This window comes from Heteronotia binoei, chromosome 21, assembly GCF_032191835.1.
Source record: "Heteronotia binoei isolate CCM8104 ecotype False Entrance Well chromosome 21, APGP_CSIRO_Hbin_v1, whole genome shotgun sequence".
Lineage (NCBI taxonomy): Eukaryota > Metazoa > Chordata > Lepidosauria > Squamata > Gekkonidae > Heteronotia > Heteronotia binoei.
The window spans coordinates 181,060,943-181,081,425 of record NC_083243.1 but is presented as its reverse complement, the minus strand read 5'-3'; the positions used below and the strand labels follow the sequence as shown (position 1 = coordinate 181,081,425).

The following is a 20,483-nucleotide window of genomic DNA, read 5'->3' as shown; positions in this document are numbered from 1 at the left end:
ATCTTGTAAACTAACATGTCACCCAGCAGTCAACGTTTCTCCAAGCTAAAGAGCCCCAAGCGTTTTAGCCTTTTTTCATAGGGAATGTGTTCCAACCCTTTAATCATTCTAGTTGACCTTTTCCGGACTTTTCCCAACGCTATAATATCTTTTTTGAGGTGCAGTGACCAGAATTGTACACAGTACTCCAAATGAGGCCACATCATCGATTTATACAGGGGCATTATGATACTGGCTGATTTGTTTTCAATTCTCATTGAAACCAATGGGACTCAGAAGTACTTAAGTACTTAACTCAGTCTGGATTGCGCTTAAGATGTGTAAAGAGGCCCCAGCTCAATGTACATTAAATTCACTACTGTTCTTTGAGTACCTGCAAGGCATCCTACAGCAGCACCAACAAAAAAATCACAGCAACTAGAAACTGGGACAATTCAAAGGAAGGCGATGCAATTAGAGAAAGCCAGTTATCATTAAAAGCGTACTCAGAAGTAAGTCTCATGTTATTCAGTGGGACTTATTCCCAGACAGGTACCTTTGAGATTCCAGCCAAAGTCACTCACAATAAGAAACCCAGAAGTTCAGTAGCAAAACAGCCTCAGATGTCCAAGCAAATACAACTCATGAAGCAACCTCAGTATAAAGAGAAAAGGTTTGCTTCAATTCTGATTAGGGCAAGCTGCTCATCAGCAAGAGGGAAATACCCTCTGGAAGCTTTAGGCAGGCAAGCGGTTGTGGCAGACTTCATCCAGTTTATCTCTGGCATGGCTGCTAAAGGCCCAAATCCCTGGTCAGCCACAGAGCTTGATGCAGTTGTTCTACAACTTCAGACCAACATGGTTGACGACTTTGGTCAAGTCAGCATCCCTCGCTCCCAATCAGCATTGCCGAAGACACAAAGAAGTTGGTTGGCAAAGCATCCTAAACACTAAGAAAATCTTTGTTTCGTGACTGCTCTATCACAGCTCCCAGCTTTTGTGCTGGGAGGAGTTTCATGAGCAGATCAGAGACTGCTATTGGCTGCTATTGGAAAATGGCTAGCGCTACCAACCTCTTTTGCTGACAAGTCTGCCTTACTTTTAAGAGCCACTTTCACCCACAGAAATCCAATACCGCAGAAATCGAATAAGCATGAACTTTCCTTTTGCTGGCTTCATCATCACGCACCATGAAAAAACCCAAACAAATTTCTGATAGTCATGCATAGGGATACATAGGGATGGGCAAGAGCCAGCTCACAAAGTAAAGTTCGTCGTGAATTTTGGCCAGTTCACGGTTCGGGAAGCAATGTTTGCGGAAGGGTGACCACGTGAACGTTTCACAAACTTTGGTGCTGCTTGTGGCAATTTGTGAATGATTACATTTCTAGTCTAGGCTCAATTTAAATGTTTACAAAACTACAACGCCAAAGTGGAATTCTTCATCCTTGGAAACATCAATAGGAGCCCTCCAAAGTTTGACAGGTGCTGCTGGCTGCCAGTAACAGAATACCTATTCTGCTCTATGGGATCAGAACGCTATATATACCCTCAGCTTAGCTCCCCACCCTCTCCTCTGTTGGCAGTTAGACAGAGAAGCAGGGAACTTGTTAAAAGCAGACTAGCAGAGCACATTCCCTCTTGCCTGTGGATTCCTCTCCCCTACCGGGGTTTGGATGTTGGATGGACTCAGGGTTCTGTGCCACCCTGACTCTCTGATCATACCAAGCAGAGCAGCATAACTACTCAGTGCCTCAGCTGAGGACCAAGATTTTAAATGTGAAAACCTCTCCCTTGGTGGGGGGTTTACATGTTAGGTGAACCACCCTATCTCTCTGCTCACGCTGAGCAGAGGGGCTTAGCTACTGGATGCCTCAGCTAAGGAGCCAGATTTTCACTGTGAACTCCTCTCGCCTGCTGGTGTTTGGGTATTAGGTGAACTCTGGGCTCTGAGCCACCCCATATCTCTGCTCTGCTCTGCAGAGGAGATTAGCTGCTTGGTGCCTCAGCTGAGGACCCACATTGTGATTGTGAACTCCTCTGCTGGGGTTTGAGGGTGTTAAATGGACTCAGGGCTCTGAGTCGCCCCAGCTCTCTGCTCAGACCAAGCAGAGGGGATTAGCTACTTGGTGCCTCAGCTGAGGACCCACATTGTGATTGTGAACTCCTCTCCTCTGCTGGGGTTTGAGGGTGTTAAATGGACTCAGGGCTCTGAGTCGCCCCAGCTCTCTGCTCAGACCAAGCAGAGGGGATTAGCTACTTGGTGCCTCAGCTGAGGAGCCACATTGTGATTGTGAACTCCTCTCCTCTGCTGGGGTTTGAGGGTGTTAAATGGACTCAGGGCTCTGAGTCACCCCAGCTCTCTGCTCAGACCAAGCAGAGGGGATTAGCTACTGAGTGGCTCAGCTAAGGAGCCATATTTTATACCCTACCACCCCTCTTGATTGTGAACACCTCTATGCCACGAGGGTGAAAGTGGATGCAAAGAGTGCTCATCATGGGGGGGGGGGGGAGGAAGATGTCCTCCACCCTCTGCATACCACTAGTCCCCATGCCCAGGCACAAAATCCTTCCTGCCAGCCTACTGGAACAGGGCATCACCAGGGGTCTTGGAGCCTCCTTTCCTTGATTCATTCATAGGCTCCCCACAAAGGCAAAAGAGTTGTTAGCACTGCCCAGACACCAGCAATTACTAACATTCTTTGGAAAGAAGGATTCTGACAGCAGTGATTTGGGGGTGGGGGAGCATCTTCCCCTTCTACACAATTCCCTGCTGCTACTTCCACCTCAAGTACAACCCTTTGTGGCCCCTCCCAGCCCAGGGTCAGAAAGCAGCTGTCCCTCCTCCCATCTTCTCCAATCCTGGGGCCCAGGGCTTTTTTTGTAGCAGAAGCTCCTTTGCATATTAGGCCACGCACCCATGATGTAGCCAATCCTCCAAGAGCTTAAAGAGCTCTTAGTACAGGGCCTACTGTAAGCTCCAGGAGGATTGGCTACATCAGGGGTGTATGGCTTAATATGCAAAGGAGTTCCTGCTACAAAAAAGCCCTTTTGGGGCCCATTTCCAGACCAAACACTGGAATCATTTCCACACCCTCCCTAGTGACCTTTGTGTGGAAGAGTGTCAGGTGTGCCATGCCCACATCCAGAGGGGTACAAACCCCCAACACTTGTCCTCCTCTGTCCTTCACAGACATCTGCAAAGGGGAAAAGAGTGGTGGCCAGTGGGAGAAAGAAGAGGCCCACTCCCTTCAGCAGGGAGAAATGGACAGGGAGCAGGAGGCTCTTTCAAGAAAGACTCACTGCACTTGGAGTGTGGTGAGTGGGACATCAAGGCAGGTCACCCTCCAAGAAGTCATTTCCCCAGGGATGCCAACAGTGGCATCTAGAAGGGCTATGTGGAGGGCCTAGGAAACTGTCACCCCATCAGCAAGATGACTGCTGTGAATGACCAGCCTTTCTCCCTCATGGAGGACATAGCCTTTCACTGGCTGCTGCAGCACCTGGTTCCCAAGTACTTCATCTCCACACAGAGGACCATGAGCCAAAGAGTCTCGCCTGCCATGCAGCACTCCGTAGTGGCGATGGTCAAGCTCTCCAAAGCCCAAGGTAGAACTGTGCACTTCATGTCAGACCTCTGGAGCAACCAGCAGCATGGCTACCTCTCCCTCACCGCCCACAAGTGGCAAAACAGAGAACCTGCCTGTCCGGACTGCCGGGATATGACCCAGGCCCCAGAGGGGACAGTTCTGCTGGGCTACAAAATGATTCTGCTCCATGCTCAGGGATGGATGAAGACCACATAGTGCAAAACGTCACTGCCGTGATACAGAGTAGCTTGAGGGAGCGGGTGGATGGTGGCAACATCATATGTAACTACGCGGTCACAGACACCAGCACCAACACGCTGGCAGCGGTAAAGGTTATGCACCTCGAGTGCATTGTTTGCCTGATACACATGCTTCACCTGGTGGTGAGAGATGCTCCAGAGCTGGGGACCACCGTCAAGCACATGAGACACTGCCACCCTCAAGATGCTATCCTTGCTGCAGACCTACTGATGCCTGGAAGCCCACTTATCAAGCAGCATCAAGTCACAGAACAACCAGCACATTCCAGAGAACAATCAGCACAATCAACAACCATCTTCCTTATCTTCACACCCCTTCCAACCCTCCCAGCAATCAACACAGAACAATGGTAACATTCCACAGCCAGTTTCCTTATCACTACCCTTCCAGGAAGCCCCACCAAACAATGGGTACATTCGCAAACCAATTGGCCTCTCACCATACCCCCTCCAGCCTAGAAATAGCAGCTCTCCAGCAGCCCTGGCCTCACTCAATGCACAGCAGCCAAGAAGATCAGAGCACCTGCTCCGGCTGCAATGCCACTGAGGATGTTCTCCGCAGCTGAGAACAAAACGTCTGGAAGAAAAACTTTCTCCAGTAGAACACGGCACGTGAGCCCGAAAGATTCTACAAACCCTAATGATGATGCCAGACGTGAAAACCTGAAATCTTTGATAGCATCAAGTCTGCTTGTCTGCTGCACAAGAGGCAGGGGGATAGAAATGAGCCTGAACACCAGCTTACTCTGGACTTACCCAACCACAGGAACTCCATGATTGCACATTTGGTGGAGCAGAAAAGCACGGTACAGGATGTCATCTCCTAACCGCGACACTACCCTGGCTTTCAGTAAATGCTCTTTTTTTTCCCTTTGAATTCGAGATGGCCTTCAGTAAATTTTCTAAGTCTACACTACAGTGGTAGACAGGAATCAGGAGACAGAAGTGTCTATTTAGTGCCAACTGCATTGCACTTTGAATGATTGTTACTAACTGCTAGTGCTTTTGGCCCTTTTGTGCCTGCGCTGTTGTAATATGGAACTTAAGATCGCCCGATTGTCTCACTATGGACCAGTGCCAGAAACCCCAAATCAGCCCAGCTCTTTACTCAAAGAACCATGGCCCCAAACACAAGCAACACAGATGGGATATTCATATGTGAATGATGCAGACCCCTGATGGAACAGCTCCTCACCTCTGCTATTTTGTTAGTTTCATCTCTGCCAGGCCATTCGGGCTCATAGACTTCTTGTAAACACTCGGTCAGTTTCTTGGAAGCCTCGTGCATTGCTTGGAGATAGAAAAGAGAAATCCAGAATTTGTGATGACGCGGCAGCATCCCATCAAGCACCCTTCCCCATGAGGAAGAAACAGAGGAACGAACCTCTCTTGTCGATGAAGGACTCATCCCATCCCCAAGTGAATTATTTTTAGGCAAGGAAAACAGAGTTTAATACAAACGCACGTACATAAATTGCTATTGGGCGTAACATTTCTTCCTTGCGACAAAAACAGAAAGAAAAGCATATTTGTTTCGAAATGGCCTTTTAAAAAAAAAAAAAAACAAACACCATAGTTTAAAGGAACTATCTTTTGCAAGCAGACCGTTTGCAGCTTAGAACTTTTGAGGGTTTTTTTTATTATTATTTTGTAGAATTATATTTTACAAAGAATTTGCTCGGCGGAAATAAAAAGGCAATTATTTTTCCACACAGTTTTTAAATATTAGGGGTGGGAAACCAGAGAAGTCCAGTTTGACTTACTCCATTCAACTAGGAACAAAACTTTTTTTTTTTTAAACCACATGCTAATAAATGTACGATACACAAAGGAGAGAGAGAGAAGATCCCATCAGAAACCACCAGCTGCCTTGTTGCTCATGGAAAATCAGGACTTTAAAAATGCCGGTTACTAAGCTATAGGAAGTGCTCCACAGCTCAGATAGCTTGACAGCGAGAACCACGAGCATCTGAGAATGTTACCGGAGTCTTATTTGCACACTGTTTATACGTAGCATGTGGTCAAGAGATGAGTAGTTTCCATGCTGGAGGGAGGCAACAATTGTCCTGACCTGCTGACCGCTTCTGAATTCCTTGCTATTGCTTTGCCTCTTACAAGAAGTTTCCAAGACCAACTTTTTGGTTGATTCAACCAAGAGGAAATTAGATGCATACAACGGCTGATTCTATTTGACATTATTTACCTTACCGAAGGAGGTTCTAGAAATGCTATTATGGGACTATTTTTTCCGCAGATCTTACCTTTTACTGATGCCAAGTATGTCCGGAGATCCTTCTGCAGCTTGGAGCCTTCAAACTGAAAAGACATTAAGTACAGCCAGTGACTAGCCAGCATAACAAAAGGACAGCATCAATCTGCAGTTCATATAAAACAGGAAATATCATGGCCCCTAGTGATCAGAACACACAACAAGGACTTCCATGGAGAGTTTGCTCAAAAGGTCTTGCCAGTAGCAGTTACAGCTATCTCCAGCAGAGATCATAACTCTAAGGGACAATATAATTAGAGAGTCAGCATGATGTGTATGGGTATATATATACATATACAAACATGTATATATATGTATACACACAAACACACACACATATATATATATTAAAAAGAGCATATTGGCACTTTCTGGCTCTCCCATTGGCTGTGGTATGCACTCCATCAGCCATTGGTCCATCAGCTGCCATTCAAGCTCTGTTGCATTCCATTAGTTGAGTCCATTTTCTCCCTCCCTCTTTCTCCCTACCAACTCTCTGTGGCATTCAGAAGAGAAAATAGGCAGCAGTAGAAGGAAGACGGCAAAGAGACAGAAAATGAATGCGGTCATGTGACTAGGTAGCAAGACCTGGCCCTGCTGGGTGCATTTCCTCAGAGGCCATGGCGGCTGCCTCTTTCCTGTCACTCACTCACTCACTCCTCCCCTCAGCCTTGCTCCAGGACAGACGAGAATTGGGCCATTTGGAAAGCTGCTAGGCAGTGGCTGTTGCTAGGCAACTAAGTGTGGTTCTGTCAGTAAAGGGAGAGGCCTCAGCTGAATATAATGCCATAGAGCAGAGGTGTCAAACATGCAGCCCAGGGGCCAGATCAGGCCCCCAAGCAACTGGCAGTCATCTGCTTCCTTCTCCCTCTCTCTCTTGCTGCCTTCTGCATCACAGCTTGCTTTGCAAGGCTTGTTCAATCACACAGGAGCTACAGAGCAAAACCTCTATTTTCTCCATTGGCTGAGGCTCCTCCATTGGGAAGGAAGGGGGGGATAGCTTGCTTTGCCAGGCTGTCTCAGTCACACAGCAGACTACTGAGCCAAGCTTCTCTTCCTTGTATTGGCTGAGCCTCTTCCCCCTCTTGGTCCCCTGGGGAAGGAAGGAAAGAGCCAGAGCTTCCTTTGCCCAGTTCCTGGATCCCATGGAAGAAATACAAAAAACCCACCTTTAAGACCAACAAGCGCTAATTTTTAAGCATATTTTAGGCTTTTTTAAAAAAAAATTAATTGTGTTTGTCTGTGTCCTTTATAAAGTTTTATCTCTGCTACCTAATTTTAAATAGGAACATACACGGCCCAGCCTGACATGGCCCAGCCCAACAAGGTCTGTTTTATGTCAGATTTGGCCCTCATAACAAAATGAGTTTGACACCCCTGCCATAGAGTCCACCCTCCAAAGCAGCTATTTTCTCCAGGGGGAGAGAGATCTGTTGTCTGGAGTTCAGTTGTGATACCAGGAGCTCTTCAGGCTCCACCTGGAGACTGGTTACCCTAGACCTGGCTGCTTGCCCTAGTGGATGATCTCCAGCGGCATCTGAACCAAGGCGGCTCGGCGGTACTGATGTTGTTAGACTTATCGGCAGCGTTCGATATGGTCGACCATCGGTTGCTGACTTGCCGTCTTGCCGACGTGGGGATTCAGGGGTTGGCTCTACAATGGCTTACCTCTTTCCTCAAGGGTCGGGGACAAAGAGTGGCGATTGGGGGTGAACTGTCCCGGAGGTACCCGCTGGATTGCGGGGTCCCTCAGGGTGCAGTTCTCTCCCCGATGTTGTTTAACATCTACATGCGCCCTCTTGCCCGGAGATATGGGCTGGGTTGCCACCAGTATGCTGATGACACCCAGCTCTATCTACTTATAGACGGCCGGCCTGCCTGTGTCCCAGAAAACCTGGACCTGGCATTGCAGGCCGTATCTAGATGGCTCAGGCTGAGCGGGCTGAAACTAAATCCGTCGAAGACAGAGGTCCTTTGCCTGGGTCGCCGTGGTCGGGGGAGGGAGATTCCCTTACCGGCCCTCGATGGTGTGCCTCTGTCAGCGGGTTAGGAGCCTGGGGGTGCTATTGGAGCCTACTTTAACTATGGAGGCCCAGATAGCAGCCACTGCCAAGTCCGCATTTTTCCATCTTAGGTGGGCAAGGCAGTTGGCTTCTTTCCTGGAGGACAACGACCTGGCAACAGTGATCCATGCAACGGTCACCTCGAGGTTAGACTACTGCAATGCCCTCTACATGGGGCTGCCCCTGTGCCGAACCCGGAAGTTGCAGCTAGTGCAGAATGCAGCTGCCCGGCTGTTGTTAAGGCTCCCTAGGCGGGAGCACATTCAGCCGGGGCTTCGGAGACTGCACTGGCTGCCGATAACATACCGAGTTCGGTACAAGGTGCTGGTCATGACCTTTAAAGCCCTTTATGGCCTGGGATCTGCCTACCTTAGGGACCGTCTCTCCCCACATGTTCCCCAGAGAGTGCTGAGATCAAGGTCCCAAAACCTTCTTACAATCCTTGGGCCAAAGGAGGCCTGTCTGAAAGTGACCAGAGACAGGGCCTTCTCGATTGCAGCTCCCTGTTGGTGGAATCAGCTCCCGGAGGAGGTAAGGGCCCTGCGGAACCTTGAACAGTTCCGCAGGGCCTGCAAAACAGCCCTCTTCCGGTTGGCATATACCGTATTTTTTGCACCATAAGACTCACTTTTTCCCAAAAAAAATGTGGAGGGAAAAGTGTGTGCGTCTTAAGGAGCGAATACTGCAAAAAATTCACACAAATGCCTCTAAATTCACACAAACAGCTCTAAAAACTAGGTGCGTCTTATGCTCAGGTGCGTCTTATGGAGCGAAAAATACGGTAATTGTTATCGAAATGCCTGAATATTCAAATCTCGAACATCAGATTTTTAATACTGGAATACTGAAGAATTGATTTAAAGAAGGTAGCATAGTACATACTGAAGTGAGTTTTACATGTTTTTATGTATTTTATATGTATTTTATGTTTTATTGTATAATTATAATTATCAATGTATTATTAATGTATTTTAAATTGAGTTGTTACTTTTTGGGTTGTAAGCCGCCCTGAGCCCGCCTCGGTGGGGTAGGGCGGGATATAAATTGAATAAAATAAATAAATGAATAAATTGCTACTGGTTGGGAGGGGAGTGAGTGAAGGCCAAGGGTGGGTGGGTGGGAAGACAGCAAGGGTGGGGGTGAGTGAATGTCATGTGTGGGGGAATAGTGGAGTGGCAACAGTGCACAGGGAGTTGAGAGGAAGAGGTGTTTTGGGGGGGAAACAGTTGGAGGAGGTGGGGGTTGGAAAGTTGGGGTGTGGGGTGGGAAGACACCACAGGTGGGGGGGAGTAAATGCCTTCACTTGGGTGGGTGGGAAGACAACAAGGAAGTTTGTCTGCACACAAAAGCTCATATCTTGAATAAACTTTTGTTGGTCTAACAGGTGCCACTGGACTCAACATTTGTTTTAAAAGCATTAGCCCCACCACTGTCAGGTATAGGACAATCCAGAAAGAGGTCCCCCGTTCAAAAGGCAGACAAGTTGTTGTTAAAAGAGAGAATGTTTTAAAAGTTTATTGTGAAAGCATTGCAATTTCCCAGTATTATTCTGATAAAAAGCATCTGCTCTCTCCCTCACCCTTTCTCTGGAGAGACACGTCACAAAGATGAAACCATCAGAAAAGGAAAAGGTCACACGCTGGATCCCCTTTCACGGCTATATTTAAACAAAGGTTGGTAAGGATTCTCTACTGCCACAGAAGCAGCTGTGAAGCTTCAAAAGATGGATGCAAGAATGCGGAATGCCACGTCTAATGGCAGATCCACACAGGATGCCATACTTCCATTTTGCTTTCACCCTTATAAAGGGGGGCTTTGAAAACTAGCCGTTCACAGGACATTGACTTCAGAAGGTACAGATCTGGAAACAGGAATTTCCCATAATTATCACCTAGGGATGCCAAGTCCAATTCAAGAAATATCTGGAGACTTTGGGGGTGGAGCCAGGAGACTTTGGGGGTGGAGCCAGGAGACATTGCGGGTGGAGCCAGGAGACATTGCGGGTGGAGCCAGGAAAAAGGGTGTGACAAGCATAACTGAACTCCATGGGAGTTCTGGCCATCACATTTAAAGGGACAGCACACCTTTTTAAATGTCTTCCTTCCATAGGAAATAACGAAGGATAGGGGCACCTTCTTTTCGGGCTCATAGAATTGGACCCCGTGGTCCAATCGTTTTGAAACTTGGGGGGTACTTTGGGGAGAGGCACTAGATACTATACTGAAAATTTGGTGCCTCAAAAAACAGCTTCCCCAGAGCCCCCGAAACCTCCAGATCAATTCCCCATTATACCCTATGAGAATCGATCTCCACATAGGGAATAATGAAGTGCTCAGCAGACGTTTCCCTCCCCCCCTCGCCCCCCCCCCCCGTTTCTGGTGACTGAAGGGGGATTGGCCTCTCTACTCAAGAGTTGCTGCCAACTTCTTCAAAGTAACACAGACAAGAGGAAACCTTTCAATCAGAGACTGAAGCTTCCAAAGCCACATGGTCCTCTGGGGGCGGGGCTTCCCCCCCCCCCCGACGGCCGGCTGACTGGGGGCGGGAAGCAGCCTGGGAAAGCAGAAGAACCCCTGCTGGGACCTGGGGATTGGCAAGCCTATTATCACCCTCTCCCCCTTCCATATTAGTTTGCTTTCCATCTCTCACTGTTCGCACGCTAAACTGAGCAGAAACCACACTGCCATTTCCACTTTATGCTGACCGGCCTGCCCTGTTTATGCTAAACAGACAATCCACGGCCTCCCATCCCAGCTGCTGAGGTAGCACTAGCAACATTGCCTCAGCAGGAAGGAAGTTGGATTGAGGAATTACTTGCTACTATCTCTTGCATCCTGTTTTACATTCTAGCAACACTTCATTAAATCAACGAGGTAAACTTGGAAAAGCATTATAGTGAGACCGGTAAAGGGGGGTGGGGGGAAATCCCATGCTGCTTATGGAACTGAGACTGCAATCTTACACACACTTCTTTAGAACTCAGCCAGAGTAAAGTCATCTGCATTTAGGGTTGCCAAGTCCAATTCAAGAAATATCTGGGGACTTTGGGGGTGGAGCCAGGAGACTTTGGGGGTGGAGCCAGGAACAAGGGTTGCCAAGTCCAATTCAAGCAATATCTGGGGACTTTGGGGGTGGAGCCAGGAGACATTAGGGGTGGAGCCAAGATCAAGGCTGTGACAAGCATAATTCCTTCCTTCCATAGGAAATAATGAAGGGTAGGGACACCTTCTTTTGGGGCTCATAGAATTGGACCCCCTGGTCCAATCTTTTTGAAACTTGGGGGGTATTTTGGGGAGAGGCATTAGATGCTATACTGAAAATTTGGTGCCTCTACCCCAAAAAGCAGCCCCCCCAGAGCCCCAGATACCCACAGATCAATTCTCCATGATTTTCTATGGGAATAAATCTCCATAGGGAATGATAGAGTTCCCAGCAGACATTTCCGTCCCCTCCCCCTGCGTTCTGATGACCCTGAAGCGGGGGGAGGGTCTCCAAACCGGGGGATCCCCTGCCTTCACCTGGGGGTTGGCAACCCTAGCTGCATTTCTTTCCAAACAAATTAGCATGAGGTGGGACTGTATGATATATCATCTGTAGCAGGAACAAGAACAGGGTTGGGGGGATCATTTTAGAAAGGTAGCTGGGACTCAAGGAGAATGTTATTGAGATCTGTGTGCATTTGTCTGTATGTGCAATGTGCGTTCAGAAAGAATGTAATAGTTCTTGTAGGCCAACGACACACGTTTTCAGTTTTAAAAAAGCACATGGAAGTAGGGGTATATGATTCCACTCCAAAGTGCAACACTTTACCAAGATTTGACAGGAGTAGCAGTACACCAAAATGCGAAGAACATGTCTTAGAAAATGAGCTAAGACATACATAAACTTGTTTGTACACAATAATGTTGGCTTCAAGAGCTTAAAAAGTGGATGTAAGGTAAGGTAAAAGAGAAACTCTGACAAAGGCAGGGGTTTTGTTTTTTGCAGGAACACAGTTTTAGCTGGCTTGGTGTCAGAGTGTGTGGCCTGATATGCAAATGAGTTCCTGCTGGGCTTTTTCTACAAAAAAAAGCCCTGGACAGTGGAAAATTGAAGTGGTAAGAGAATGTTGTTTGTTGTTTGTCAGCCGCCCTGAGCCACTTGTGGGAAGGGCGGGATATAAATCCTAAATAAATAAATCCGCCAGTGTCAATTGCCAATCTTTGCTCTTTGATGACCATATTGGAGATTAACATAGATCCTGAGGCACAGCTGGAGAAGTCTAGGGCACTGAGCTTAGATTGGAGTAACTCTGAATAGGACTGCACTGCAAATCTCTCAACTCTCCCTCCCCCCTTTTTTTTTTGCCCCTGATGGGAAAAAGAATTTTTATTGGCACAGCAATTCTGGCAGAGGGGATTTAACAACTTTTCCTTCTACTGTTTGCCTAATCTAAATCAGACCAGTCACACACAACCATTAGCCCAGAAGTAGAAAATAAAAGATACAGGGAATTCCCTTTTTTTCCCCTACCACAAAGCATGGTAAGTAGTTTTTTGGGGGTACACTTTTGAAATGGCATAGGGGAAAGGGTTAAATCCTTCTCCCTTACAGCTTCTTTAAAGACAAAAAGGTGGAGAGATCCATGACAGATCTCTCGTGCCCGATTTGGTTTGATCTCTAGCTATTGGCATAATGGGGGTATGACTGAAAATTGGGATTACCAGTGCTTGCTATCTTTAGGGATCTAGCCCTTTCTAAAAAGAAAGAGCCATCACTCTTTTATGCTCCTAAGTGGTACCTGCTAACCCTATGGTAGCTAGACGAAAGCAGATCTAAGGAGGGCAAACATACGATGCTAAACTAAGATGATACTTCCTGAACAGTGAGATATGTTCTACAGAAGCGCTTAACTACACACAGAAGCTTGAATCCACCAGAATGTTTCCACTGGTAGGAGGATTTCTGCCCACAAAATGCAGCTTTCTTACCACCTGCTCTTGCTGCAGCCCAAAAGGTCCAGCGGATGCAGGCCAATCTTTTAATCAACATCATATAATTTACATAGATTTCACGCAGAGGGAGAGCTGAAGGAATTTAGAATAGAATCACTTCTTTTGACATGGACACATCCAGGTTTTGCAGATGACAAGACAAAAAAAAAAAAGTCTACATCATGGATCGGAATGTTCAAATGCCCACAAGTTTGGCTTGCATCCTATTTCTCGGTTGTGACCTCATTTTTCAACGATTACCAAACTATATAGCCAATCTATTAATGAGTGTTCGGCAAATTGTTTCACTGTAGTGCTTACTATGCTTTTTGAATATGTGCACTCTCACACTACCCCATCGTGCCTTGCTGCATAACTGCTGCATAACTGCATAAGGGGAGGGACGGTGGCTCAGTGGTAGAGCATCTGCTTGGGAAGCAGAAGGTCCCAGGTTCAATCCCTGGCATCTCCAAAAAAGGGCCCAGGCAAATAGGTGTGAAAAACCTCATCTGGAGACTCATCTGGAGAGCCACTGCCAGTCTGAGAAGACAATACTGACTTTGATGGACCGAGGGTCTGATTCAGTATAAGGCAGCTTCATATGTTCATATGCTCCACTCAGCAGGCAATTGTTGAAATAGACAGATCACTCACAAATCATGTATATTAGTTATTAATAAATGCTGTGTTTCAATAACCCTTGAGTGTATGTCTAAGTAGTTAATGGCCCCCAATCAGCTTGAACCGAGCACAAACTATTTTTGAACGTACTGCATGCATGGCTGCTCAATGCGAACCATATAGACTGAGTGATAGGCTCACATCTGATCACCAGACATGGTATGTTCCACAGTCAGTCATGCTCAGAGCAAAATTCACAGTGCTTCGAGTCATGGGAAATAATGCTTGATTGGCTAAGACCCTTTTCAGCTCTCCTAAGACCTGCCGCCTAATTTCAGCCTTCAAGTGGAGGCAAGTTCACATACTCAAATTCCATCAGTCATCTCAGCCATGGCAAATCCCAGTGCAACCTTATATTTCCTAGCCTGGTTCTTACTTTTGCCTGTTGTGCCTTGATGGTAACTTAAGAGAATGATGACATTTGTTCCACATTGTGGCAGTCACTCCTTCCATTCACACATATAATTTGTAGATGACACCAAACTGGGAGGAACAGCAAACACACCAAAAGATATAAAATTCAACAAAATCTGAACACACTGGAAAAGTGGGCAGAAGTGGACAAGATGCAATTTAACAAGGATAAGTGCCAAGTTTTACATCTGGATAACACAAATGAGGGACATGCATACTGGATGAGGGATACATTTCTGGTAGCAATGTGCGCGAACCATATCTTGGGGTAAGGGTGGGCCGTAAGTTAAATATGAGCACCCAGCATGATGCAGCAACAAAAAAAGGCTAATGCAGTCTTGGGGTGTATCAACAAAGACATAACATCCAAATTGCAAGGTGTCATAGTCCTGCTGTACACATCAGCAGATGCAGGTAGAGTAATGGGGAATCAAACCCAGTGTGTAAGACTCTGTGCTGAACTACTGCTCCCTCAGATGTCAAAGAACATGCTAGCAATTATTTTTTTAGCATCCACACTTTTCTTGACAATTTCACACAAGTGGGAATTTCTGCACATGCAGCACACCTGTTTCCAGCTAGCAAACTAAAAATGCCTTCCAGCTCACACACATGCTGAGCTTTCAAGCAGGTCCAGATGGAGCTATGCAACAGAGATCAGTTTCCCTGAAGCAAATGGCTGCTTTGGAGAGTGAACACTATGGCAAAATACCCCACTAAAGTCCCTCCCCAAGCCTCACCCACCTCAGCCCCCACCATCGCCAGATATTTCCCAACTCAGAGCTGGCAATCCTACCTCCCCCTACAATTTAAAAACTAAACATAATTATATTCAGCATACAAGGAGGTAATTTGGAAACAAGTTCTTTCTTTAACTACCTTGAGCCAAAAGGAAAGTGGCATAATTATTTTTTTAAAAAAATATATTAAATACGTAATTAAATCATTTTGTGCGTTTTCATTTTGCAAACACATGGGTGTGCTTTTCTTGGGATACATGAATCTTGGGGTCACTTACATTAGTATCTATGGAACTTTAAAGAAAAAAGGGTCCCTAGTGTTCACAGTCTACTCTTTCACTAGGAAAAATACAGTGATGGGGGAGGATACAGAGTGAAACCCACTCCCCTCTCTGGATTTGACATAGATCAGTTTTTGACATACAGCAGTTTGGATGGAAAAGAACAAGATCTGAATGCAAAATCCACTCTAATAAAATATTGTAGACATCCCTACTTATACTTCAAAAATAAAATATTAATCACAACAATCTTAAAAGACTATGATTTGGATAGCTTTAAAATGGACTGGGGGAAATACAGAAGATATATAGAAAAAAGAATGGAAAATAAAAGGACACTGGGCAATTTTTGATAACAATTAAGTGTTAAAAATATTAAAATGAAGAACGAAGGTGTACTATAATTATGAAGATAGGGTTATGTAATATTATGTAATAGGGTTATTAGTAATATTAGAAATATGCATTTCCTTGAAGAATATGTGTGAACTGGCAGAGACTGACCAAGAGAGAGATCTTGGGGTCGTGGTAGATAACTCACTGAAAATGTCAAGACAGTGTGCATTTGCAATAAAAAAGGCCAACGCCATGCTGGGAATTATTAGGAAGGGAATTGAAAACAAATCAGCCAGTATCATAATGCCCCTGTATAAATCGATGGTGCGGTCTCATTTGGAGTACTGTGTGCAGTTCTGGTCGCCGCACCTCAAAAAGGATATTATAGCATTGGAGAAAGTCCAGAGAAGGGCAACTAGAATGATTAAAGGGCTGGAGCACTTTCCCTATGAAGAAAGGTTGAAACGCTTGGGACTCTTTAGCTTGGAGAAACGCCGACTGCGGGGTGACATGATAGAGGTTTACAAGATAATGCATGGGATGGAGAAAGTAGAGAAAGAAGTACTTTTCTCCCTTTCTCACAATACAAGAACTCGTGGGCATTCGATGAAATTGCTGAGCAGACAGGTTAAAACGGATAAAAGGAAGTACTTCTTCACCCAAAGGGTGATTAACATGTGGAATTCACTGCCACAGGAGGTGGTGGCGGCCACAAGTATAGCCACCTTCAAGAAGGGTTTAGATAAAAATATGGAGCAGAGGTCCATCAGTGGCTATTAGCCACAGTGTATGTGTGTATATAAAAATTTTTGCCACTGTGTGACACAGAGTGTTGGACTTGATGGGCCGTTGGCCTGATCCAACATGGCTTCACTTATGTTCTTAATAACAATTTTATATCTTTCTTTTCTATTTTTATGTTATAAGATTCTTAAGAGAGAAGGTTACCTTCTTTTTATAAGTATTTTAATCAAATGACACCGGCGGGAGTCAAGATATAGGGGGGAAGTAAGAGTGGAAAATAGCAACGTATGAGATAGATAATGAGTTTATTAACGTTTCATTGAATTTGAATATCATACGTTGCTAAAATAAAAGTGTTTTACACACAAAAATAAAATGTTAATAGTTTTCTTCCCCTCCCCTTTGGCAGCATGTTGGCCACATCTTCCTCTTCCTCGGATGTTCAGAACGACAGCTGCTGGCTGGAGCATGCTCCAGACCTTCCCCTCCCAGGACTAGAGATCTCTCATACTGTGGGAGCCAAGCAGGGAGAAAGGCAGCTGCAGCTCTGCCCTCTGCTGAGAGCTCTCACATTTCAGCGTCAGAGCGAAGAGGCATCCCCGGATCGCAAGCTCTGCTCCATCATACAGTGGATTCAAGAACTGAAGGGAAATCCCTTGTGCCCGCTGGTCCACTGTTTTCACTGACATGCAGATTTACCAGTCTTTACAACAGCAGATCTTGGGAAGGCGCCTTCCCAAGATTGCCCTGCATGGCGAACTTTCCACAGGCCATCGAAATAGAGGGGCACCAAAGAAGAGGTATAAGGACTCCTTGAAGAAATCCCTTGGCACCTGTCGCATTAACCATCACCGGTGGTCTGACCTAGCCTCAGATCGCAAAGCATGGAGGCACACCATCCACCAGGCTGTCTCTTCCTTTGAGAACGCACGCATAGCTGGTCTTGAGGACAAAAGGAGATTGAGGAAGAATCGCACTGCTACAGCACCAACCCCAAATCAGACTTTTCCCTGCAGCCACTGTGGCCGGACCTGCCTGTCCCGCATTGGTCTTGTCAGCCACCAGCGAGCCTGCAGCAGTCGTGGACTACTGCACCTTTCTTAAATCTTCGTTCGCGAAGTCAAGCCGAGAGAGAGACAACAGCAGATGTTCATATGAATTTTAATTCTTTTTTTTTTTTACTTTAATCAGATGGCCTGGAAAAACCCAGTGTGAGCAAGTAACAGGCAAAGCATCCAGTTTACATGAGATTCACAGTTGCAGTATTTCAGTTCACAGAATGGGTGACCTCGTATTTGTTTTGTTGCTCGGTCAAATATATGATTCAAATGTTGTTGCCTCTATCACAGTCTTCCAAGGCACACTCATCCTTAGCTAGACATCCTCGGTGCATAACGGGAATAAAACTGCTTTACGAGTTGTCATAAAGAATAGCAATGTTTTTAAAGCATGTAATATGCTTTGAACACTCTAAAACTGGAAATACCTTTACTAGGTATTGACTGGGGCTTCATGGATTGCAGTTTCATGCTCTGTGTTCCTATTAGGGTTGCCAAGTCCAATTCAAGAAACATCTGGGGACTTTGGGGATGGAGCTAGGAAACTTTGGGGGTGGAGCCAGGAGACATTAGGGGTGGAGCCAAGATCAAGGCTGTGACAAGCATCATTGAACTCCAAAGGGAGTTCTGGCCATCACATTTAAAGGGACGGCACACCTTTTCAATGCCTTCCTTCCATAGGAAATAATGAAGGATAGGGGCACCTCCTTTGGGGGCTCATAGAATTGGACCCCCTGGTTCAATCTTTTTGAAACTTGGGGGGTATTTTGGGGAGAGGCACTAGATGCTATACTGAAAATTTGGTGCCTCTACCCCAAAAAACAGCCCCCCCCAGAGCCCCATATACCCGCAGATCAATTCTCCATGATTTTCTATGGGAATAAATCTCCATAGGGAATAACAGAGTTCCCAGTAGACATTCCCCTCCCCTCCCCCCACTTTCTGATGACCCTGAAGCGGTGGGAGGGCCTCCAAACCGGGGGATCCCCTGCCCCCACCTGGGGATTGGCAACCCTAGTTCCTATGCTGCATCACCTCTCAGCAGCCAATTGCCTATTAATAAGAAGCTGCAATTGGATCTGTGCCACTGATATAAAGAAAGCTCAACTGCAGATGCTGTACGTCCACTATGGGAAGGTTAAAAGCAAACAGGGAAAGGCTGGGAAAAAGAATTTCCTAGCATACTCCCTTCTCTTATTTCTAAGGCACTCCACTACTTTTACCTACTGCCACTCTTACCATGGTGCTAAGGGCTTATTCTGAAGAAGTAATTCAAAGGACAATGACTGAATACGTATCATACGGTAGGGAGACTCTGCCTCCTGCTGTCCACCCCCGTCAATGCTGCTCCTCAAATCCCAGAGGCGGCTCGGTCTCCAGGAATGTTGGTACCTCTGCCAATAAAGAGAGCCACGTTCAGCTTGTCTGTCACGTAGCAAAGCCTGTTCCCAAGCAAATAGGGAAGGAGATCTCGTGCCATTCATAGGATGAGTGCAGCAGACTCGAAATTCTCTGAATGGACCTACGAGGTGTTTAGAACAGGATCATGCGACAAGGAAAGATGGCTGTACTAAACAAGAGGAGCAATTTTATATCCCTCCCACTTTCCACAGCAGGTCTTGTGCCCTCCCCCCCTTCAGTGACTGCACAGAAGGACTCTCAGCTCAGCATATCAAGAACAGCTGCCTGTCTTCGCAACAGGGTAGCAAAAAAAAAAACCCCACCCTTCATTTTGCAATGCTCTTTGGATCTCCAGAAGCCAAGGCTTTTTTTAAGCAGGAACACAGTTCCAAATGGCTTGGTATTGGGGGGTGTGGCCTAATATGCAAATGAGTCCCTGCTGCCTTTTTCTACCAGAAAAGCCCTGCCAGAAGCTATAAATATACATCAGTTCTCTTTGGCCCTTGAGTTTCCTAACTCATCTAGGCATAACCAACACACTGCCAGGACGATAAATCTATACTATGCTCTTTAATACTTTGGTTGGCTTGGGAAAATACAAAGACTTGGACATTCAAACAAGTTTACCTTTGGGCGTTTTCGCACTGACCTTACGCCAGAGCGACGTCCCTCTTCACCGCGCAGCATCTGCGCAGATTTCGCACTAATTGCTCTGCAGAACCCGGAAGAGCCGCAAAGTCCCGCGGCTTTTGCATCGCAAATGTAAACTGGTTTTTGGCGGTTTACATTTGCAACGCAAAAGCCGTGGGACTTTGCGGCTCTTCCGGGTTCTGTGGAGCAATTAGTGCGAAATCCACGCAGACGCTGCGTGGTGAAGAGGGACGTCGCTCCGGCGTAAGGTCAGTGCGAAAACGCCCTTTGCATCCCCATTTGCAAAGTGGGAATGGTGCTCTTTCTAGATGTAGAGGGTTGCAGCAGAAGAACAGCAAACACCAACCATTGCACCAAAAAGTCAACATGAAATTTTGGAACTCTCTCCGCAGGGTGATTCATCTGTCTCCGCCGATGGGTGTTTTCCACCAGCTGGTGAAGACTTTTTGTTTCATTTAGCAAACCCCCAATAACAGCTATTGGTCTCATCCCTGGTTCTGGTGCTGTTATGTTTATGTGTTTTTTATTGAATCACTTTATAGTTTTAAAGGTTGCTTTTAATGATTTAAATGTTTTCAAATTTGCCACCACGGGGACTCTGACTGAGTAGGAAAAGGGCATAAAACGTTTTAAATAAATCAAAATTAAAAAAGCACAAGAGCAATGATTTCCATAGAGTTTTCGTGCAAGTCTTAGAGCATTGGTCCCCAATGTCATGACATCATTTCCAGTTTTTACTGGAAGAGGAATCACATGCTGGCTTCCCACTGCCACACCCCCATTTTCCCTTTATTTTTCTTCAGTTGACCAATGAGATGTCGGCAGGCAACAGAAGGGATTACCGGTGGGGGGGGGGGGGTGCTCCTGCTACAGAAGGAGACCAGGTATCCCTAAGTATCCTCATATTTACGAACACTTTTTTCACAGTGTTTTTAAGTGCATAGGCACCGTGCTCACATTAGGGTTGCCAATCCCCAGGTACGGGCAGGAGATCCTTGTTTAGAGACCCTCCCCCCATTTCAGGGTCATCAGAAAGTGGGGGGG

The 20,483-nt window shown here is 46.2% G+C and overlaps 1 protein-coding gene across 15 annotated transcripts in view; it reads right to left on the bottom strand.

Moving 5' to 3' along the window:
- BIN1 (bridging integrator 1) overlaps positions 1–20,483 on the bottom strand; it is a 188,109-nt gene that overhangs the window by 88,001 nt on the left and 79,625 nt on the right. For all 15 annotated transcript variants that reach the window (XM_060263260.1, XM_060263262.1, XM_060263265.1 and 12 more), the window contains exons 3-4: positions 6,090–6,144; positions 5,024–5,118 (exon numbers count right to left, since the gene is read on the bottom strand). In XM_060263260.1, the coding sequence (XP_060119243.1) occupies positions 5,024–5,118; positions 6,090–6,144 (150 nt within the window). The remainder of the gene's footprint in view (positions 1–5,023; positions 5,119–6,089; positions 6,145–20,483) is intronic.